This window comes from Lynx rufus, unplaced genomic scaffold (assembly GCF_022079265.1).
Source record: "Lynx rufus isolate CCGP_SWC_20201006 ecotype Redwood Valley unplaced genomic scaffold, mLynRuf1.p SCAF_15, whole genome shotgun sequence".
Lineage (NCBI taxonomy): Eukaryota > Metazoa > Chordata > Mammalia > Carnivora > Felidae > Lynx > Lynx rufus.
Genome location: NW_025814829.1, coordinates 22,887,964 through 22,911,080, shown reverse-complemented (window position 1 = coordinate 22,911,080; position 23,117 = coordinate 22,887,964). Strand labels below are relative to the sequence as shown.

The 23,117-nt window shown below is 53.4% G+C and overlaps 1 protein-coding gene across 1 annotated transcript in view; it reads left to right on the top strand.

Moving 5' to 3' along the window:
• Positions 1-23,117, top strand: part of LGR6 (leucine rich repeat containing G protein-coupled receptor 6) — a 118,364-nt gene that overhangs the window by 27,506 nt on the left and 67,741 nt on the right. Inside the window, exons 3-4 of the mRNA XM_047077254.1 lie at positions 3,180-3,251; positions 11,262-11,333. Of these exons, the coding sequence (XP_046933210.1) occupies positions 3,180-3,251; positions 11,262-11,333 (144 nt within the window). The remainder of the gene's footprint in view (positions 1-3,179; positions 3,252-11,261; positions 11,334-23,117) is intronic.

Here is a 23,117-nt window from a genome sequence, read left to right as displayed (position 1 = left end):
CTCCCTCTTTCTGTCAATGGCTGCGTCTCTTCCTGGGGGTCATCTTTGACCTGCTCCCATCCCCCACGTCCGGCTACCAGCCACCATCCTGGTGGTTCTTTCTCTGCAGCACCTCTCACCTCTACCCCTTCTTCACTATTCCCACTGCTACTGCCCTGGGTGTCCACTCACAGCTGGAGGCTGCACCAGCCTCCTAGCTGAGATCTTCTGCCTTCTTACAAATGTACTCTGCACATCTTCAAGGTGCATCTCACCAGCTCAAGAACCTTCTCTGGCTCCCCATTGCCAAAGGATCCACTTTTTTTTTTTTTTTTTTTTTTAGAGAAAGAGAGATTATGAGAGGGGGAGAGGGGCAGAGGGAGAGGGAGAGAGAGAGAGAGAGAGAGAGAGAGAGACAGGGAGAGAGAGAGAGAGAGAGAGAGAGAGAGAGAGAATCTTAAGCAGGCATGGAGCCTGACATGGGGCTCGATCCTACGACCCTGGTATCATGACCTGAGCAGAAACGAAGAGTCAGATGTTCAATCGACTGAGCCACCCAGGCGCCCCTAAAAGATCCACTTCTAAGACCCTCCCCCAACCTGGCCTAAACCTACCTGGCCAACTTTGCTCCACTGAGACCAGTCACGTTCACCATCCTGGTTTCCACTCCTGCATCTGAGCAGGAGACTTCCGCTCCCACCTGGCATGCCCACCATCTTTTCCTCCACTGGGGCACAAACCATTCCTCTATCATTGCCAAACACAAGGCCCACCTCCTCCACAAAGTCCCCCCTGGTTAACGCCTTCCCACGGCTGTTGTTCTCGCGTGCATAAATCTTCTCTTTGGTTGGAGTGCCCAGCCTGTCTGCTTGGGGAAGCCAGACCAGTCTGCTCCCCATCCTTGCATTCATCCCAGCCCTGTCCCTAACCTCCACCCACCCCCCGCCCCGCCCCCAGCCTGCTGTTTCTTGGTTTTGCCCCACTGTCGATCCACGGGGCTCTACTAAGGTTTGCTTCAACTGTGCAAAGCGTGGGCTCCTGGCTCTGAAAACACTCGCAGTTCCACCTCCACCCCGGCCCCCCTGCTCCCCTAACAGATTTCCCATCTCCACCCTCGACAGTACTCGCCCCAAAGGCAGTCCGCCTGGCCCTGCTGGAGATAGGATCCCATCAACCCCCCAGGGCCACCGCAGGGTTTTCTAGACCACATGCTTATTGAGCTCCCCCTCTGTGTGAAAGACAAGCTCAAGGTGCTCGGGAGGAAAACAAGATAGAAGACCTTCCCTCTGCCCTCAGGGAGCTTCCCGGTGAGGCAGCAGATCTGTGCCCAGGAGCTAGTAGGTGGGGTGGCTGCTGAGTGTGGGCGCCTGGGGCATTCTGTGTAAGGAAGGGCTCAGGGTGCGGGTGCGGTGGGCTGGCCCGCGGAGAAGGAGCCTTCTTGGTGGGGAGTAGTAAGCCAGTTTTCTTTCTTTGTTTCTTCTTTCTTTCTTTCTTTCTTTCTTTCTTTCCTTCTTTCTTCTTTTTTTTTTAAATTTTTTTATATTTATTTATTTTTGAGAAACAGAGTGAGACAAAGCGTGAGCGGGGGAGGGGCAGAGAGAGAAGGAGACACAGAATCCGAAGCAGGCTCCAGGCTCCGAGCTGTCAGCACAAAGCCTGATGCGGGGCTCGAACCCACAAATTGTGAGATCATGACCTGAGCCGAAGTCAGATGCTCAACCGACTGAGCCACCCAGACACCCGTTTCTTTCTTCTTTTTAAGTTTATTTATTTGTTGGAGGTGGGGAGGGGCAGAAAGAGAGGGAGAGAAAGAGAATCTGAAGCATGCTCCCGAACCATGAGATCATGACCTGAGCCGAAATGAAGGGTCCAACTGAGCCACCCAGGGACCCCAAGCCAGTTTTCAAAGGAGGTGACAGAATGAGGGGCAGCCAGGGGCCTTCTAAGGTGGAGTGAAAGGCAGGTGTGAAGGCCGAGGAGCTGGGGCAGGTGATCTATACACCCTGAGAACCGAAGGCTGGTCCTTCCACCTTTAGGTCCCTGCAAAGGGCTTGGGCCCATTTTAAAGGTTCCATCTCTAGGACCCTTCCATGGCGAATGCCCACCTCTAGAATCCAAGCTTGGGGACCCCAAATATCATGATGTCTTTCCACACATTTTTGTTTTGTTTTTAAAAAAATGTTTAATATTTATTTATACTTTTGAGGGGGAGGAGGGGCAGAGAGAGAGAGAGGGAGACAAAGAATCTGAGAAGCAGGATCCAGGCTCCAAGATGTCAGTACGGAGCCCGATGAGGGCTCGAACTCACGAACCAACCGTGAGATCATGATCTGAGCCGAAGGTGGACACTTAGCCGACTGAACCACCCAGGCCCCCCTTGTTTTGTTTTTTAAACAACAAATGCCAAATAACAAGATTCTTAACAAAGATATATTTAAAAAAAAAAGAAAGAAAAACAGCTTTAGAGGTATGTCAGCCTGTATATCTGCAGCCTCTCTGTAGGAACTGAGGTGCATAATAATGTCACTGGGGACTTGGGAGCTCCCAGGTGCCTTCCGCATCATCCACGGTTCAACTCTGTTCAGTCCGGTTTGGGCATTAAGTATATTCCGTCACATTTGCTCCTTTTAGAACTGGCGATCACCCCATGACAAATGTGGAGACGCCTAATTAGGCCCGAATGTTAAGCTAATTCCCAAACCCCATTTCCTAACCCTCCTGGATTAGCGTGGGTTAGCTGTGTCGCTGAGGGCATGGGGAGACAAGGTCCCACCCTGTCTGTGCCCAGCCCTCCCTTGGTGACGGGATGCAGTGCAGTCCGGCAGGTGAAGGCAGTGCTTGGTAATCCAGGTTGGCAGGGGACGGGACGGGACACTGTGGAGCGGGAAGAACAGGACCGTGGAAGTGAGTGAGGTCCGAGTGAGAACACCAAGTTGGGCACTGCCTATCTCTGTCACCCTTAGAGGAAAGAACTTGACCCCTCAGAAATTCCTCCTTTGAAATTTGGGGATAATGCTAGGCACCACGCAGGGTAATTGTGAGCGGCGAGAATGGGTGTGTGAGGTATTGAACACATTGTAGATCTCAGCAAGTAGTTTTCACCCCTGCCTTCCCCTCCCAGATCCCCGAGATGCTGACGGAGGCAGTCACCCCCTATGGGTTCCCTGCCGACATCACTGACCCTTCTTCCTGATTTGCAGGCGGCTCTCAGGGAACCATCTCTCACACATCCCAGGACAAGCATTCTCTGGCCTCTACAGCCTGAAAATCCTGTAAGTATAAGTAATCCCCATTTTACACAGAGATGTGAGTCTCGATTCGTCACAAGCTTGCTAATTTCCTCATCTTTACTTCTCATTTTAATTGTGATTTTCCTAGCTTTGCTTTCACCTTTTTTATAACAAACCTTCTGATTTGTGAACGAACATTTAATTGCACCGGATAGTTATGGCAGCCCTCCAGGGAGGTGAAGTGTGTGTATGTGTATGCGTATGTGCGTGTGTGTGTGTGTGTGATGTGAATCGCGGCCAGCAGCATAGGTCTTTGCTCTCTCTGAGACATCTCAGGCCAGGGGAAGAGGAATCCAGACTGGATTTCCTTGGCTGTTCTTTCTCCTGAGACCCAACCTTTCTCTGCAGCTACAGCTCTGAGTCCCCATTCCCGGTGTAAATATCTCGCTGCCTTTGGTTTTCAGGCTCCTTCGTCCCGGCTCCTTTCGTCTTTCCTTTAAAGCAAAAGGAAGCTGAGAGTTGGAGAGGACCTTATGTTATTTCACTAACTTTGCCCCTTGCTACTCAACCACTGGTTCCTTCTAGAGAAGGGAAAGCTGAGACACCTATCTCCTTCCATCCCAATCCGTGGCTCACTTTGTCCCAGCCAAGACTGTCTCCCACAAGGCCCCCTTCATGTTCGTACGATGAGTGAGGCTGAGAGGACGTAGAGGGAAGTGGGTGCACAGAGTCTGAGGTGGGTAGGAGAGGTTCCTGGGGAGGCACATCACCACAGGGGCTGTTGAGGATCTGGAAGGCTGATCCTGGAGTAGTAGAATGAGCACTTGGAGCTGTCCCATACTGGTGAGCCATTCCCCAGCGCTGCTACTCCCTCGGCCCTCATTTGACCTACGGATCTTCTTTGTACGGTTGAGCAGGCTGTTGCCTGCACAAGAGCATCTGGCTGAATGGGTAAGAAGGGGGCTTAAATACAGTCCTGTGCCTGGGTTGGGGCCATATCCATCTAGAAAAGAATATCTTTTCTAATTTGTTGTTTATGGGCTAGTAATGGCCCCGCCCCTTGGCCTATGGCTTCAGGCTTATCGATGATCAACAAACAGTCCATGGTCCATGGCTAAGCACTTTCTTCTTTTTTTTTTAATTTTTTTTTAATGCTTGTTTGTTATTTTTGAGAGAGACAGAGCACAAGTGGGGAGGAGCAGAGAGAGAGGGAGACACAGAATCTGAAGCAGGCTCCAGGCTCTGAGCTGTCAGCACAGAGCCCGACCCGGGGCTCAAACTCACAAACTGCAAGATCACGACCTGAGCCGAAGTCAGAAGCTTAACCGACTGAGCCACCCAGGCGCCCCTAAGCACTTTCTTCTTTTTCATGTTGTTGGTCTCTGACACCTCTGGCCTTTAGCCTCTCTCTGGATCCGCCTCTGAGTCTCTGACTCCAGGCTTGTCCTTCCCTCACCCTCTGCGATGCCCTTGGGTCCTCCAGCGTCTCTCCCCAGCCTCAGTCTCCTTGTCACTGCGGCCTTCCTCTTCTCTGTCTCAGACCTTGCTCTCCCTCCCTCCGCCTCTCTGTGCCCCGCCCCTCACTTCTCCTTCTTCCTGCTCCTCCCCTCAGTCTGTCTTGATCCCCATCAACATTGCTGCCCGGGGGTATGGGGAGGCATCCTGAACCAGACGCACAGTGCAAGCAGCCTGCTTGGTGGCGTGTCTGTGCCCAGTGGCAGGCTCAGACCTGCAGCCAGGATTAGAGAGCGGGCTCTGTTTGCTGGGCCTTCAGAAGATGTGAGACTCCTGTCCCGTTCCTAAGTCTCCGGCTTAGAGATGAGCCTCCTCTTTCTTCTTTGCCTGCATTAGGCAATAAATCAAAGCCTTGGAGAAACCGCAAGACTCCGCCCCCTTTCTGCAAACTGGCGCCCTTGGCTCAGTGAGCTGGGCGGCCAGGAGAGGCTGCTGGTTGGAGCCCAGGACAGCCAGACCTCCCACACCCCGCTCTGCCATTGACCCCCATGTTGCCTCCTCCTTGAAGACCCACCTGGTCCCCCCAAACCTTTGTGTCAGGACTTTGACTGCAGAGTTCTCTACTTTAGAGATGAGTTGGGTGGTCTTGGGAGCTTATTCTCTGACCCGAGTGCTTCACAGCAGGGGATTCTTCGTGCATCTGGGCAGGAAGTACTTTCTGATGTCTCCTGTTGTTTCTTTTGCTGCAGTGTCCTTCCATTTCCAGACCCGTAAGAAAACTAGAGCCGTAAAGCCCACCATCAGCAGAATAATCTCTTTTTGTCCCGGGAGACTGCCACTTTAGCTGCTGCCCTGTCTTCTCTGGGTCTGGGACTCTTACCCGAACTGCGTCTTCCTTTCTCTGAGGCCTGCCTCTCCCTGCGGGACACTCTGCCTCCTTGCTCTCAAAAGCGAAGGACGAAAAAGGGAAGGGGGGCTCCCTCTCTGGTCTTCTCCTAAGTGACTCTGGCAGACACCTCCCTCTGTCCTTCCCACCGCAGCCCTACGCCTGACCTGGAGGTATTACTCTTGGATCCTCTCCTCCCTCTGCTGGTTTTCCAACTCTTCAACCCCACAGGCTCTGGTCACCAGGCTGGCACTGAGAGAACCAGCGCTGCGGGGAATTTCCAGCCTCAGGCCTTTTCTCAAGACTACACGTGGGCAGGGGTACCTGGGTGGCTCAGTCGGTTGAGCGTCCGACTTCAGCTCGGGTCATGATCTCACTGTCGGTGAGTTCGGGCCCCGCGTCGGGCTCCGTGCTGACAGCTCAGAGCCCGGAGCCTGCTTCGGATTCTGTGTCTCCCTCTCTCTCTGCCCCTCCCCTGCTCATGCTCTGTCTCTCTCTGTCTCAAAAATAAATAAAAACATTAAAAAAAATAATAATAATAAAAAGACTGTATGGGGGCATGTGTGTCCTGTAGAGTTATGAAGGCCCAGACCCTGCTCCTGCATCTGAGCTGTCCTGAGGGGAGCACAGTTTTTGTTGCTGCGGGTGTGTGGGAAAGCGCCTGCCCCCTGAGGGCACCTGCCCTGTGTGCCCTGTCAGGGTGAGGGCACAGCTGAGGCCAGAGCTCCTGTATCCTGACCCACAGTCTCAGGGTGTGGAGCTGGCCCCTAGGAGGCTGTCATGCCATAAATGGCTCCTGCCTCATACAGAGGAAGCAGAAAGGGCAGAAAGAGAGAGAGAGAGAAGGGAGAGAGGAAGGGGGAGAGAGGAAGAAAGGGGGAGAAAGAGGGAGATAGAGAGGGAGGAAGGGAGAGAGAGAGAGAATGAGTGAGGGCAGGAGGGAGGGAGAGAGAGAAGAAGAGAGGGAGAGGGTGGGAGAGAGAAAGATAGAGGGAAGAAGGGGGTGGGTAGAGAGAGGAAAGAGGGAGGGGGAGAGGAAAGGAGAGAGAGAGTCTACGCGTGTGTGCCCCAGCTGCCTCTTCCCTCACAAGTTTCTTCCCCCACAGCTGCCCCCCTCCCAGAGAGCTGCGTGAGGCTTGAACCTTGGTGTCTTTGCTGCTGAGGCCTGCACCCCTGTCTATGTTACGCTGGTCTGGGCCATCCAGAAAGACTCCCGTTGGGCCTCGGTTTCTTCTCAACAGACCCAGACCTGGGAAACAGAGGGGTTTGACAGTTCAAGGACTTGCCTCCTCTCTATGCCCTCAAGAGGCTGGGCGAGAGATTTTCCCCAGACTCTCTACTCCTGGTTTGAGCCCCCAAATCTCTGGGAGGCTGTGGCTTGGGGTTCCCGGCTCATGCCATGTTGTTAAAGATTGAGGCTGGAAAAGGGCATCGGGCTGCCTCCAGGAGCTGGGGCTCAATCCCAACGGAAGCCCTGGCCTGAGGCCACAGAGGGGTGGGGAGGAGTGAGTACCTCTCAGGCCCCGCCCCTGAGGGCCTCTCGTGTTGCCCTCATCATGCTGTGGTGAGCGGTCTTAGGTTGACGCTGACTGTGCTTACTCTCCTGGCTGGACAGCAGCCATGCCTGGCCCAGAATTGGGGCTCCACTGGTGTTGATGAAATGAACGAACGGACCTAGGGAGGAGAGACTTGTGAGTTGTTTTGGGGGACCCTTCCCCTTGGCTCATGGGAGAAGGCTGCTGGAGGCTCCAGGAACCCAGGGAGAGCCTCTGAACCTTTCTTCTCCAGCAGGAGGGGCCTACTGCCCTTGTCCTGTCAAAAGACTGGATGTCCGGAAGTGGGTCTCATGAGCAGCAGATCCCAGAACAGGTGTCATGGAGGACACTCAGGCTTCCTCTCCCTGGGCATCAGTTTTCTTACCTTTAAAAAGCGGATGCTGGAATACATTTTCCAACATGTTTACCTGCAGAAACTTAAAACACAAACACCTTGTGTGGAAGTCCTGAAAAATAAGACAGGGGAGGGAGGATATAAACTGGATGAGGGGGGTGAGTAGAGCCCAGGCTCTAGCTTGCCTGCCCACCCCAGTGACCCCAAGGCCCCTCCACAGAACCAAAGGAAGGACCTTTGTCAACCCACTGGTGGATCGCCTCTCTGGAACCTTCTAGCTATTCACACTCGTGGTTCCTGTCCCCAAATGCCTCTCAGGCCAGACAGATGTTTCCCAGTGGTGCTTCCCAGGTGACCCAGGGAACGGTCTAAGGGCTAGACTTCCCCTAGACTAATGATTGTTCATTAGAGGCGCCCTTGCAAAACTTATGCCTAACGTCCCCTCACCCAGAGATTCGGCCCTGGAGAGTAATCGGGCTGCACTGTGGTCTGGACACTGGGATTTAGGAAAAGCTTCCCAGGTGGTTCTAATGCACAACCAGGGTTGAGACGCAGTGCGTTAGACAGACTCTGGCTCACCAGACAGAACGAGGGCCAGTGAGAGAAGCAGGGAAATGTGCTCCCGAAAGCAGTGGCCTAGGAGATGGGACATGGGCCCTACGCCTGATTCTGCCATTAGTTTGCTTTGTAACTGAGGGCAGGTCACTTTTTTTTCTTTTTTTTTGCCCGTGTGAATTTAGTTTTTATGAACAACCCATTTTCTGTAAACATCGCATCTAAATAGCCCCTGCCTCGTCATTTGGAAAGCAAAAGGGCTCTTCCCTTCTAAAGGTACTTCCAGCTTTGACAATCCACTTGTGGTTCAGTAGAGGGGTGATGGCTGGGAAATGAGGCCAGGGACAGCAAGGGAGAGAGCGGCAGAACCGCCAGCCACCATGGCGACCTTCAGCTTAGTGGGTTTTGATTCCATGAAAGCGAAGACTTTCTTGACACACAGACCAGACTGCCTGGCATGGGATGAATCGTCTGGAGAGGCACCGATTTCCCTGGCACTTGGAAGGGTGATTAAGTGCCCTGTGAAGATGCTACAGCATTTGAGTTGGGAGGGAGGTACAATTCAGGGAACTTCAAGATCTTTCTGGATCTGGGATTTGACAGAGGAAAGGGAAGGGGGATCTGAGGGGGTGATGGGGGTAGAGATGCATTGCCAAGCTCAGGGGAGGCCCAGTTCTGCCTGCAGAGGGGCTAGATGCAGCCTCTGGGGCCCCTGGAGGGGGTGGGCGTCCCTTCCTGTTTGCCCAACCATCATGTCTCTTGTATCCTTGCTCCAGGCATCCTGAGGCCTCTGGGTGAGAATCAGGGCAAGTCAAGTGAAGTTTCCACTCCTTATTTTATTTACTTATTTATTTATTTTTTTAAGTTTCTACTCTTGCAATGCCAGGGGTCAACATGTCTGGAAGAAGTACTAAGCAGGGCAGAGGGCAGGAAATGTCCTGGGGCACTGAATATTGTAACTGAGTGAGGTTTTCTGCATCGGTCTGGTAGCCTCTTCCTTTGAAAGATGAGGAAATTGAGGCCCAGAGAGGGCAAGTGACCTACTCACGTCATCTAGTACGTGACAAAACTATTTGATCATAGTAATAACAGCTGACACGTGACTGAGCTCTTCCTTTGTGTGAAATACTGCCGTAAGTGCTCTACAGGGGTTATTTGGTTTAATCCGTTTAATCAGTGCCTACGGTCATTAGCATTATCCCCAATTAACAGAGGAGGAAACTAAGGCCCGCAGAGTTTAAGTAGTAGCTTGCAGCTATCACACAGCTGGAGAGAGGCAGTGTTGAGGACACAAATCCAGGGCTTCGGGACTTCAAAGCCTGCAGTGTGACTGTTATACTTAAGGAAGCCTGGGAGGCACAGGTTTAAATTCTACCTTTGAGGCAACACTGTAATTGGAAAGGTCCCATCTTGTGCTGTGTGGAATCTGGTTGGAGGGGCCAGTGGAGGCGAAGAGACCTTCAGGAGCACAGGCTATGAACAGGAAGGGGCCCTGCTTGGCCCTCTCTTCAAGCCACACTCACCCAGCCTCGGGGCAGGGAGGACCCCACTCCCAAGCCCCCAGTTCTCCGCGCTCAGGGTCTGTCTCGCGCTCAGGGTCTGTCTCTTCTCTTCTTCCCCCTTCCTCGGCTTTGCCTGCCTCAGGGGCTCTTCTCAGGCTCCAGGCCGTGCCCACAGTGAGGGCAACAGTCTTTTGTTCTTGTGGTGCTGTGGTTTGGTGCATGTTTGGGATTCTTCTGTATCTAGAAAAGGAGTTCAGGAGAGATAACAGGTGTGGCTCTGACCAGGACAGTCACAGAGGAGGCATCAGTAACTACTTAGGCGCATCATCTTACCGCTCGGCATTTTCTGGCTGTCGCTGTCCCCTGCCGTCATGACGGAGGCCATGTGTGTAACGGTTAGGGGCTTGGACTCTGGGACCAAACCCTGTGGGATAAGTTTGAGTCAATACATACAAAGCTCTACGACCAGGCACATTAGCTGTTACGGTTTTTCGGCTTAAAGCTTAGGAAATGAGCTACTTTTCCGGAAGCGTGGTGATCGTACCTGAGCGATCCTGAGCAAGATGCCTCTCTCCTCTGAGCCTTCCCCTCTGAAAGATGGGTTGACAAGTCGCCTAAATGGGAGGATGGGTGACATAGCTGGCACGCAGTAGGGCTCACTGAATGCTCATTCGCTCCAGGTTCCCGAGGCACCCGGCCCTAGTCTCTGGGGGCCGTGCCTGGCCCGGGTGGCACAGGGCAAGGTGCTGTGAGGGCAGCCCGGGTTGGGGGAGGGCCCACTCACTCCGCCTGGGGCACTCGGTAGCTTCCTTCCTTATTCCCCCCTATTTCCTGGACTCCAGAGCGCCTGCACCCTATGTGCCCCCCTCGTCCTCATTTCTGGGGCCCAGCTCTCCAGGCCTACAGGTAAAGAGCGTTCAGATGGCAACTGCCAGGGGCTTTTTTTCCCTCCCTTAGATATAGGCAGGCAGGATCCTTGCTCAGCGCCCCCTGTCTTAGATTCCCTGTGCCTTGCTCAAACCTTTGAAGGCCAGCTGTGATGCCTGGGGAATGCGGGGGTCAACAGTGCCACCCAGAGGGACAACCCAGGCCTCCGTTTCTCCCCTCTGCGTGCTCCCTGACCCTCTGCCCTGTGCATGAGGTTTCCCAGGTGCCCAGAAGAGCTCCAGGACTCTTACCTATGGGGTCGTCCTGGGGACCTGCGGCCAGGCCAGTTCCAGAAGAGCAGCCTGCCGCTGACATGCCGATCCGGGGTGCCTCAAATTGTTTCTGTAGACACGGATTCCACAAAAATATATTTGCCTGGGCCCCTGCCACCCCGGGGGGGGGGGTCTTGCCCTCGTCCATATCCTCCCCTTTCCCAAAGACATCTTCAGTTTTTCAGGTGCATAGACAGGGAAACATGCCTGGGGAGAAAGCGGACATCTCCCAGTGTCCTTCCTGACCAAATCGTGACAGAATTGCAAGTGTGCTGACGTCCGCCTCTCACTGCTTCCCCAACTGTCTTCTCTGCTTCTTCTCCACGGTCCTCTTCAGCCCTGCCTCGTCCCAGAAGCCCTCCTGAGACACCCTCCCAGCCCTCTGCACGGTCCGCAGTGCCTCGGTAGCCTCTGACACCCCACTAACGGGGCAGGGCACAGGACACTCTGGGGCACGGCAGCTGGGGCAGGAGGGAGGGGTGTGGCACGGGTCAGGGGTGGAGGGAGGATCCCCCAGCTCCGCGCACGCTGTGTGGGTCCTCCAAGCCCTTTCCTCCCCTTACAGGATGCTGCAGAACAACCAGCTGGGAGGAATCCCCGCAGAGGCGCTGTGGGAGCTGCGGAGCCTGCAGTCTCTGTGAGTCACTGGAGGGCTGGGCTGGGGCGCCAGCTTCCTGGGGCCTGACTCACAGTCCCAGGCCCCCTGCCTCGTCTTCCCCTCCTTTCTGTGCCCCCCCCCCGTTCTCACCCCATGTTCCAGACAGAAAGCTGCTCCAGGCTTTGGATTTTTTCGGGGGTTTTGTTGTCGACAGCGTGTGTATGTGTACTCTTGCATTCGGGAAGGAGGGCTCTAGGCCCCCACCGGAGGACTGTGGGAATGGGGCCTCCCTAGGTGGGGCCACCGGGACAGCGGTCCTGGGGTGTCTGGCTTTCTGCCATGGAGCCCCGGGGGCGGAGGTTGGAGATTGCCGCCTCAAAGAAGTGTCAGGAAGGAGCTCTCTCCCCCCACCCCACCTAAACGGCTCTAGCCCCCAGGGCTCGGGGGCAGGGCTGGGCTCAGACACCCATTTCCCCTACTTGGGGGTGGGACTGCATTGAGAGTCTCACTGGCCACCCAGGACAGAGCCATCTCTTCAAGGAGCCCTGCAGTTCCTTTCTCACCCAGTAGGGGCATCATGGAGGCAAGACTGAGTCCAAGGGCGGAAGCAGAAACAGGTGCTATCTAGTGATTTAAGCCCGCCAGCTGTGATCCTCTGGGCCAGGTGCTGCCTTTTATTCACACAGTGCACATCGCAGGGCCTGGGTCATAGCCGGTGCCTAATACGTGCGTGCTGAGCCAACGGAATTTTCAAGTACATCCTACATCTGATGGGAGAGTAAACAGATGTTTGGGGAGAAATCATAATTGAGAGACAGGAGTGGGCCTAACATTTAGCCATGAGGGAAACTGAGGCACAGTGAACCTGCACTGTCAGGACGAAGGCCTCTGGCATCCTTGGCCTGTGGGTTCTGTCATGGTCCCTGCCCAGTCCATGGGTGTAGGAGTCAGACAAGTCTAAACTGTCCTGATTGTCCTCAGGTGGAAGGACAAAGGAGGTGGGAAAGGTGGCTTTCCTTCCCCTAACCCATATTCAGGCCCCCTTACACCATAGACAGAGGGGCCCAGCCGTGGGGGCCCTGGCCAACTCTCTGTGCCACACCCACCCAGAGTCAGGGCTTCCCTCTCCTACCCCTGCCCTGGACATTCCCTGCCCTCCTGCTTCTGTGTCTACACCCCAGTGTTCCCAGCTGCCTGATGGGCCCGCCCCTGCCTCCCCTCATTCTCTCACCTTCCCACCTTCCATCCCAATAAGTGCTGGGCCTCTGGCCCCAGGCACCTTTTCTCCCTCCATCTAGGTCACCCCTGAACAGGGCCAGGCAGCCCAGCATCAGAAGATCAAAGGCCAGCAAAACCTGTGCTTGGTCTCCACACCCGAGGGCAGACTAAACATTTACTTAGGGCACCAGCAAGGCAGGGGCAGCCAAAAATGGAGGGATGCCTGTGTGCAGATTCTGACATTTCATCCAAAGCATCAAAGAGGTATTTATAGGGCAAAACATTAGACTTTTGCTGGACTTCACACTTATTTTAAGGTTAAGTTTTGTCGGTTTGTTTGTTTAATTGTGAATCACATCTTTTGCCTGCTTAGTGATTCCAAAGGTCTCATCTTTCAGACTTAGGCATGATGCTTGGGGGCTATAAGGCAGTTTCTTCTGCACTTTCTGAGAAATGGGCAGACCCGGTGGCTGGGGGAGCTAGGTAAATGACTTCCACCTGCAGCGCTATCACTCCCCATTGTCTGGGTGGGTCAGGGCAGGGGACAGAGGCCCAGTCCCCTCCTCCCACAGTTTAAAGGCATGTGAATAGATTTTTGCCCCTTGCAATCCATCCTGTGAGAGAGCACTGGCCTGTGAGGCAGAGAACTTGGCTTCAAGTCCTAGCTCTGATCCTCACTATTGTGTCACTTACCCTCTCTGTGCCTCAGTTTTTCCACCTTCAAGTTGGGGATAACTACCTTCCCTGCCTATCTCACAGAGTTGTCAGGACGATCTAATATGTAATAAACGTGAGAGGGATTTGTAAACAGAAGACTCCACACGGCTGCAATGTGTGGTGATGCTGTTATGCTCTCATTCATTTACGTAGCCAGTGATCCATTCATTTTATACACATTTTCGAGGCTTTGCAACCTGACTTGGCTCTTGAAGGATTAGTAAGCATCAACCAGGTGAAGAGTCAGGAAGGGACATTCCAGGCAGAGAGAAGAGCACATGCAAGGACACGAAGATAAGGAACCAAGTAAATCCTAGAGACTCTACAAGGCAGTGAGTTTGGCTGCACTGTGTGTGTGTTGGGAGACCGGGGGTGGGGGAGGGCAGCGGTGGAGAGAGATCTGGAATGAGCAGGAGGTAATGCCTCACCAGTAGCCGTGAACCTTGTGAAGGATTTGGCCACTGGTGAGCCACAGAAGAATTTCTAGCAGGAGAGCAAGGTGATAGAGTCTGCATCGTCGAAAGATTACTTTGGCAGCAGTTACGGAGGACAGCCTGGAGGTGTGGAGCCAGTGAAGGGGCTGGTAAGCCAAGGGTGCCCGATAGCAGCTGAAGAAAGGCAGGGGTAGTGGGGGTAAAAGACGTTGATGGACTCTAGAGTCAGATGTTCTGGGCCAGCTCCTTCGCTTACCACCCGTAGGACCTTGGGCGGGTTAACTTCTGTGTTTTCATTTCTTTGTTAGTAAATTGGAGGTGGCGTCTCTGTACCTCGATAGGCCAGGAGGAAATGAGTTAATATAGATTAAAAAAAAACAACCAGTATCTTTTGTTGCTACTACTACAGTTATTACTGCTAGTAGTATGGACTAGATGTGAAGTGGGGGTTGGAGGAGAGGAGGAATCCATTTGATAGCCATGTCTCTGGCTTTCACATGGGTGGCCAGAGAGGCTGGTCACTGAGAGCCTGGCACATAGTAAGAGCACAGTAAGAATATGAGTGAGTCGTGAACCCCAGAGGATGAGCGCTCTGGGGAGGGGCACAGGGAAAGGGGAGACACCGAGGTCCTTGCAGACCTATTGAATTTGAGGTACCTGTGAGTAAGGTGAGTAAGCATCTCAGACAAACTGGAAAGGGGTCACTCTACATGTACGACATCATTGTGTGTGTGTGTGTGTGTGTGTGTGTGTGTGTGTGTGTGTGTGTGCTGGGGAGAAGAGGGGGAGTGTATAACCCAACTCGAAGGTTCTATTTGTAGGGGTTATATCCTCAGCTGTTGGAAGCTGGGGACCTCTAAATGAGGCTCTGTCCTACTAATTCAGGCCCCTCTGTCTCAGATAGCGACAGTAAAACCAGCCCACGTGGCTAGGTTGAAAGGAGAAGGTGAGAACAAATGACAATTGTGGGAGGCCCTCCATGTGTCAGTGCTACATGACATGTTTTATGTACGTGATCCGATTTCCTTCTCACCAAACCTCCTCTTTAATATGGGCCACCTCTGTTGGCAGATGAAAAAATAGAGGCTCACGGACTCTTCCAAGGTCAGAGTTAGCGAGTGGGAAAAGCAGGGCTATCCCCCAGGGTTGTTAGGCTCCAAAGGCTGTGCCCTTTCCATCATGGCTGCAAGGAAAGCAAGTCACTTTTGGTGGCCATCACTGGGTGGTCCTCCCTCCCTCCTGATAGATACCAACAACTAGAAATTTCCTCCTTCCTGTAGGAAGTCAGTGGATCAGGGAGGTAGTATATAGGAGACACATCCCTGCCTATGCCAGGTGGTACGTCCTCCCCAGAGCACCTAGGGGCTCAGGTCCCTGGAAAGGGCTGTTCCTCACCTCCGAAAGGGAGGGTCCCTGCACAGACTCTTGTGGACGTTCCTGGAACCACAGTGAAGGTTCCGTCCCGTGGTTCACTTTCTACCAGCTAGAACCAGATACCGGGGAGTAGAAAGTGGGTTTGGATTAGTCAGGAGTGGGGTTAGGTTAGGGGATAGGGCCCTAGGTAAGCAGTTGCACATGGTGCATGGGCTGTTTGGCTTGGCACCTGGGTGGGTAGGACCCAGCCCCACAATACCACCTCCCTGGATACACTTGCTTCTTCCCCAACCAGTGTGGGAGGGAGAGGATGGCAATGCCAGATGTGTCACGCCAGGCTTGAGCCAAGGCCAAGAGAAACCACGGGAAGCCAGTGGAGCCTGGGGGAAAATAGAAACTGGGTGGGGGTGAGGCAGGGCAAGGGGGAGAGTGCATGGAAAAGCAGAAAAACAGCCCAGAAAGACCTCAGGACTGGGCTGGGGCGGGGCCCAGGAAATGCAGGCTGGCGGGTCCCTGGAGAAGAATCAGAAAAGCACAGTGGCAGGAATAAAGGGGAGAAAACAGGAAAACAGCCCAATCTTGGACACCCTACGGGGAGAAATGCATAATTGCAAAGGACAGCCACATGAAACTGGCCAACATTGTGCCGAGCTGGGGAAATTAATCAAGAGCAGTGCCAGACTCCAAACTGAAACCCAAGTTAGAACCACCACAACCCTCTCAGCGCAAGCCAGCCAATCTAAAACACATTGGCTGCCTGCTTCGGAGGGGGAAGAGATGGAGAAGTCAGAGGTGGACAGACGTATGTGGGCTAGGGACGTGCCTGTGTGCATGGGAAGGCAGCTGGGCTCAGGGTGATGTGGGAAGGGAGGAGCGGCTCCCACTTATCACACTTCAAAATGCTGAGCACATTCATATCTCATATAATCCTGAAATCCCTATAAAGTAGCTTCTATCATTCTCATTTTATAGATGGGGCAACTGAAGTCCAGAGAAGTTAAGCAACTTGCCCAAGATCACACAGCTAGAATGTCACCGAGCTGGCATTCTACTGCGCTGCAGATTCCAAAGTACCATATTCTTAACCTCCATCTCTTAACACGGCCTCTAAGACACAATGCTTTAGGATCCAGAGACCTGGATTTAAGTCCTGGCTCTGTCACTAAGAAGCAGCGAGGCCATGGGCAAGTCTCCTCCCCTCTCTGACCCTAAAGTTCCCTCTCTTTAAAGTGGGAGGGTCAAATGAAGTGACTGGCAGACAGGTGTCCCCAGAGGAAGGGTGTCATGCTCCAGAGATACAAGAATGTCCTAATGGGGTTACTGACCCTGTCTCTCCATCGCTTACGATTGCTGTGTGCTTCCTCTCTCCGGGTCTCTGTTTCTCTCTCTGTGCAAATGGAGAGCATCCTTCTGAACGCTTCTGGCCTCCTGGGAATCTGTGAGGGGGAATGAGGAGGAAAGGCTTGAGCTTCTCCAGGAGAAAACGGTGCAACCATTCTGGCCAGTGCCAGAGGTTCTGTGAGGACAAGGATTAGAAAAGGTGAAACAAGGGGCTTTTGAGCAGGTCCCCCTCATTCCATACCTCTGACCACCCTCCAAGGGACAGTTGTCCCCCCAGACAGATGACCACAGCCAGACTGATAATAACCAGCCCTTAGATGGCACTTTGCATGTGTGAGGGGCTCCTACTTCTTACGTCTCTTACCCCTTACGGCACTCCTTCAGGATGCTTGCTCGTAGCTGTCTCATCGCCCCATTTCATAGATGAGCAGACCACTGAGGCACAGGGGGGTGATGTGACTTGACGAATGTTCTCGCAGCGAGTATAGAGCAGAGCCATGGGCAAAACTCAGGCAGCCTGGCCCAGCATCTACGCGCATAACTGTGGTTCTGGGCTGCCTCTCAAGACCAGTTCTGAGGCTGCTGAGCAAGCAGATGACAAGCCTTCAGGAATGATCATCTCCGGCGTTCTGGGGACCAAGATGTTTCCAGAGCACCTGCTCCCAGGGTTGGCTTTGGGTTGTGCGCTCTGCTGTTGGGGTGGGGGGGGGGCGGCAGCGGGAAGCCTGGATTGGGCTGTTTCAGTCCTTACTCTGGGAGTTCTAGGGTTGAATGGAGCCCAGTCTGGGCTGCTCTAACAAAGCCCCATAGACTGCGTGGCCTGTAAACAGTGGGAATTTATTTCTAACAGTTGTGGAGGCTGGAAGTTTGATATCAGCTTGCCAACACGGTGGAGCAGGAGGGTGAGGGTCCTCCCCTGAGTTGCAGATGACTGACTTCTTCCACCCTCAAGTTTGGCAGAGCAGAGACAGGACACAGGCTGTCTCCTGACACTTATGGGGGCACTAATCCCATTCTCGAGGGCTCAACCCGCATGACCTTACCGAATCCTAATCACCTCCTAAATCCATTACTCTTCAGCCCATAACAAGGGGAGAGTGTTGGTTGCCTGGGGAAGCTGGGGCTGATTATTTGGCTTCAGCATTGATCCCTAGAGACCCTTGGCTTTGATCATAACCCCCAGACTCCTGGAGAGAGGGCCTGAGGCTGGTTGTGCCTAATAACAATCTACTTGTGCGGAGACTTAAGATCTTTCTAGGGGCCCCTGGGTGGCTCACTTGGTTAAGCGTCTGGCTTTTGGTCTGGGCTCAGGTCATGACCTCACAGTTTGTGGGTTCAAGCCCCACATTGAGCTCTGCACTGACAGCACAGAGCCTTATTGGGATTCTCTCTCTCTCCCTCTCTCTTTTTGCCCTTTCCCTGCTCACTTGCATGCTCTCTCTCTCAAGATAAACAAACGTAAAAAAAAAAGATCTTTCTAGAAGCTTTTCATGAGGAACAGTTTTTTTCTATGTTACCCTTGCAAGGAGTTGCATCTGCATTTATGGCCCATTTTACAGACACACCTGAGAGGGAAATTGCTGTGCTCAAGATTCCCCAGTGGGGTAGAGTTAGAGTCAGGCATGGAACTAAGTAGGGTCTTCTTGTGGTGAGGGTAGTAGAGCCTGACCATGACTTACCTTACCACTCACAGCCTCGCTGAAGCAGATCTTTAAAAGGCCCCAGTGGAAGGCCTGGGGGATTTCAAAAGAAAGAGCCAGTTACACATAGCCAGTTACACATTCTCCCTGAGAATTCCCTCAGGGAGGCATTTTCTCAGCTCTCCTCAGCACCCTGGGAAGGAGGAGGCCATCACTAGGGGAGGGGGGTTGTTGAGGAAGGTGCTTTTGGGGGAGAGAATGGGCCAACACAGTCATGAATAGAACTTGTAGAATAGTGGTTCTCAAAGTGTGGTCCCAGGACCAGCAGCATCAGCATCACGTGGGAACCTGTTAGAAATGCACATTCTCAGGCCCGACCCCAGACCTACTGAATCAGAATCTTTGGTCCAGAGGGACCAGCAATCTGTGTTTTAAGAAGTCCTCCAGGGCACCTGGGTGGCTCAGTTGGTTAAGCATCTGACTTCAGCTCAGGTCATGATCTCATGGTTTGTGGGTTTGAGCCCCGCATCGGGTTCTGTGCTGACCGCTCAGAGCCTGGAGCCTGCTTCGGATTCTGTGTCTCCCTCTCTCTCTTGTTGAAGAAGAAGAAGAAGAAGAAGGAGGAGGAGGAGGAGGAGGAGGAGGATGAGGAGAGGAGGGAGGAGAAGGAGAAGGAGAAGGGGTCCTCCAGGGGATTCCATACGCACTGAAGATTAAGAACCAATCCGGAAAAAAAGAGATATATTTGTTTCCTTGGGCTGCCATAGCAAATTGGGTGGCTTGAAACAACAGAAATTAATTCTCTCGTAGTCCCGGAGCCCAGAAGTCTGAGATTAAGGTGTCAGCAGGGTCGCTTCCAGCTTCTCTTGGTGTCTAGCATTCTTTGGGGCCACATCATCCAATCTCTGCCTTCAATCTTCACGTGACCTTCTCTTCTCTTTGCATCTCTCTCTGGTCTCCTATCAGGACACTTGCCATTGGATTTAGGGCCCACCCACATAATCCAGATGATCTCACCCTGAGAGCCTTAATTACATCTGCAAAGACCCTTTTCTCCAGGGAAGGTCTCATTCACAGGTTCCGGGAACTAGGACATGGGCTTACATTTTAGGGAGCCGCCTTTCAACAGGCTACAAGGAGGAAGGTGGACAGTGGAGAAGAGCAAGCGAGCCTGCATCCTATGGGAGAGTGCATGGGGTGAAGAGCTGAGGGTTGAGTCAGAATGAAAACAGAGGGCTTAGAGGGAGCAGTAGCCCATGGGCCAGCGGTGCAGGCATCTGGCAAAGTAAGGTCCAAGGCTGGCAGGCTGCGGGGAGAATAAGGCCCTGAGGTCAGGGCAGTGCTGATCCGAATCCCATTCTGAAGACGTCCAGTCTGCCATGGAGAAGCCCCCAAGCTGCCCCTGAGCCCGTCAGGTGATCTAGTGAATATTGGAAGTGCCACCCAACTTGCCTGCCAGCCAGAAAGGGCCCTGAGGCCCAGCCATGCTGTGGGGCCCAGCTGAGGGGTCCCCAGAGACGCACCGAGATGGCAGATGGCCTCCCTGGCACAGCTATTTCGGGCTCCGTGATTATATGCTACTGTATTTGGATCTCCTCAAGGTTCCGGGAGTTGATTACTACATTCGTCTGGGGCAGAGGCCTCTCTGAGGTGGGTGGGTGGGCGGGCACGCGGGCAGCCCCCTGCATATGATGAAGCTCTGAACATGGGTAATTTGGCTCCTGGAGAGTCTAGGAGAGTGTCCGTGGTGGGCTGGGCCCTGGGATTCTGTGGAGGTTTTTTCATCCGTAAATGCTGGTCTGGGATAGAGTTGGCCCAAGCAGGGCCACCCAGGAGCAGTGTGGTGCCTTGGCCCCATGGGGAACACCTCAGCCCAGACTTGTGGGTGTCCTCACCCTCCTGCCTCCTGAGTCCCATGGAGCTCTCCCAGGCTTAGGCCTGAGAGATCTGAAAGAGGCAGGAGCACCCCAAGTGGTGGTGTGGGAGCGTATAACTCAGAGGTGGTTTCGGTGCACGTGGGCCCCAGGTGGAGCCAAGAAGTGGGTGACCCCTTCCCCCATGGAGAGAAGACAGAGGCAAGTTTCCTTCCTCCTGTATTAATGCCCTCACTGAGCAGCTGACATCAGGGCAGAGCCCTGGCCTGGGTTCCGGGTATGTCTAGAGGAAAGAGGATATCCAACCACTGGTGCCCATTCATCCATCCATCCATCCATCCGCCCGTCCATCCATCCATTGGTTTGTTTGTTTAGGCTTTGCTGAGTGCCTAGAACTAGCAGAAAAGTTCCTGAGACCAGTCCTAAAACAAGGGCCTGCCTTTCAGTGGCTCGTGGTTTGTTGTGGGAATATCACACACACACAGACACCCATCTTTACCCTGCCCCTCCCATACACTGTGGTCTTAAGCTTCTAAGACAGAAAGTCAGTGCAAGTGAACATGATATAAAATTAGTGTATGAAAGCAAAACGGGAATTGACGAAAATGATGAAAACCAGGTGAAGCCCCAGTAGGGGCGTGATAAGAATCGTCCTGGTAGTTAATGTTTGTTGAACACTTACTATGATACCCGGTTCTAGGCTAATGCTTAGCAGACATCACCTTTGTTCCTTGCAATAAATCTCTATAGGAGGTACCGTGATTTTCATTTTATAGAACAGAAAGTTAAGGTTTGGGAAGTTGATCACAGAATTGCTAAATGGTTCGTCTGAATTCCAAGCCGATGTGTGTTCTTGACCCCGATCCTAGACTGTGCGGAAGGGCAGCTGTGAGGGATCTCAGAGGTCTGTTCCTACGGTCATCTGCCCCACGACACTGAGGCAGACCCAGATCTGGGAACTGCGGTTCTGACCCTCACTACACGTGTGGCTCACGGGCCAGCAGCACTGGCATCATGGAGCCGTGGGAGAACGTTAGCTCTCAACCTTCACTCCAGACCTAGTGGCTCGGAATCTGCATTTTAACAAGACCCATCTTTTTACCTTCTAGGCAATTGGTATGCAATTAAAGTTTGAGCATCACTGTTCTTTTTGTCCAGGAGCTCCTAGGGCATGCTGCTCCTCCCTGGACCCCAGTTAAGATGGGCCACAATCATTCTAAGCCTTCCATTCACCACCCCCTGCCCCCGGCACTTCCCACCATCTATGCAAAGTCCTCAAGCCTTAAACCAACCCCCCTTTTTTTTGTCCCCTGCAATCCCTTGCACATATGGGGTGGAAACACAAGGTTTGGTTGTGGACCCACCCAGAGGCAATGAGACGTACCAGATACTCTCTTGGAGGATGCAGGTGGAGGCATAAAGGTTAGACTTTGAGAAGAACTTCCTGGCTATCTAAAACCACAGGGAGGGGGAAAGGCTAGAGCACTTCCTTCTGAAAGTTCCCTGGAATCACACTGCCTGCATCTGGCTGGGGGCAGGAAGGGGTTTGACCCCATCTCACTCCAATCCACTGTCTACATTTTCTGGGAGCTCACAACATCTTGTTCAAATTCCGTGCCACGGAAGCCTTAGAGTAGTCCAGAGAGGAGGTAAGAGAAGGTTCAGATCACAGCCAGGAAGGGGTGGAGAGAGCGCCCGTGTGCTTGCGGCCTGCCTTCCCCTGGCCGCACCTCTGCAACAGGCTGCCTGCTTCCCATTCCCCCAGCCTGCCGCCATCCTTCCATCCCGCCATCCCGCCATCCCGGTGAGAGAAGACTGTCCGGGGCTGGGAAAATGTGGTCTTTTCCGAGAGTCTATGAGTCATTTTCCACCCATTTATGAGCCTTTGGAGCCAAGGTGGCTGTCAGCCGCTTGCTGGAGTGTGGAAATCCACACGCCAACCGGAAAAGGCTGTGAACACACCGGGCTCCTGCTCTGGCCACCGGCAGAGGCTGCGTGGGTGGAGGCTGCCCACCCCAGACCACAGGACCTTGGAATACCCAGCTGGAAGGCGCTGTTGGGGTCAGCAGGTCCAACAGCCTCTTCTGCAGGTGAGGAAACCAAGCAGCAGAGAGGGGAAGTGACTTTCTCAGTGTCACCCAGCGAGTTAGTGGTAGTGCTGCAGCCAGCAGGAACCCAGGCCAGGCCGGCAGACGCTGTTTTGCTCTGAAAGGGGACTGTCTATTTATGAGCCTAGGTGTCATCTAGGTGGCTCTAAGATCAGTTGTTCTGGAATATGATCCCCTGGGGGACTCTCTCACAAGCCAAGGTGGCTTTTCTTCCTCGCTAGTCCTAATGCCTGTTTCTGGACTTGGAGCCCGTTCCTTCCCCTGTCACCCTTAAATAAAACAACTCAAACAAGGAGCTGGTCACGAGGACTTTGGGGACCTTGGAGGGGTCTGGGTGGTAGGGAGGGAGGAGAGAAGGCCCACGGTGCTTGGTGGGGGTGAGTTTCTCTGGGGTGGTGGCTGTTAAAAGGATGCTGAGCCTTGGTGGGGGGGCCCTGGCAGCCCGTGGAGAGGAGGTCACTTCTGTCCCCTTGTGAAGTTTGGCCACCCCAGCTCCCTCCCCAATCCCCATGCCTCCTAGAAGAAATTAACTCTTTCTCCGGGGGATTTTTCAGGGGGTCCTGCCTTAGTCACCCTGTGAGTAGAGAATGAAGTACCTTTCTGGGGCTGGAGGCCACAGAAGACCATCAGAAGAGGTGACCTTGGCCCCATGCCTCGCCTCAGTGTCAAGGCAACCGTTTGGGAAAGACGTAGGGAAGAGAAGGAAAGAAAGCAGGAGATAGAAGAGAGGGCAAGAAGGAACTTTCTTTGAGTTTCTCCCATGTGACAGATATCACACCAGGTGCCTTTAACCGACTGATACTCATTCAGCAGCAGGACCACCCGTACGTTATTGAGGCTTTGCCCCAGGCCCCTTCCGGCTGCCACTTTCTCTCTCTCCTCTCCTTCCAGTCCACGCCAGATGCCTCCATTTTGTCCCTTCCAGTCTGGCTTCTGTGGCCCTCTCAGACCACCAGAATGGCTCTTATCAAGGTCACTGGACCTTCACCAAGTCCAACAGGCCCCTTCCAGGCCTCACCTTACATGATCTTGTAGCAGCATATGCTAACGTTGACCACTCTCCCTGAAGGCCTCTGTTCCTGGAGCTTCTATCCACGGAACTCAGATCTCCTGGCTC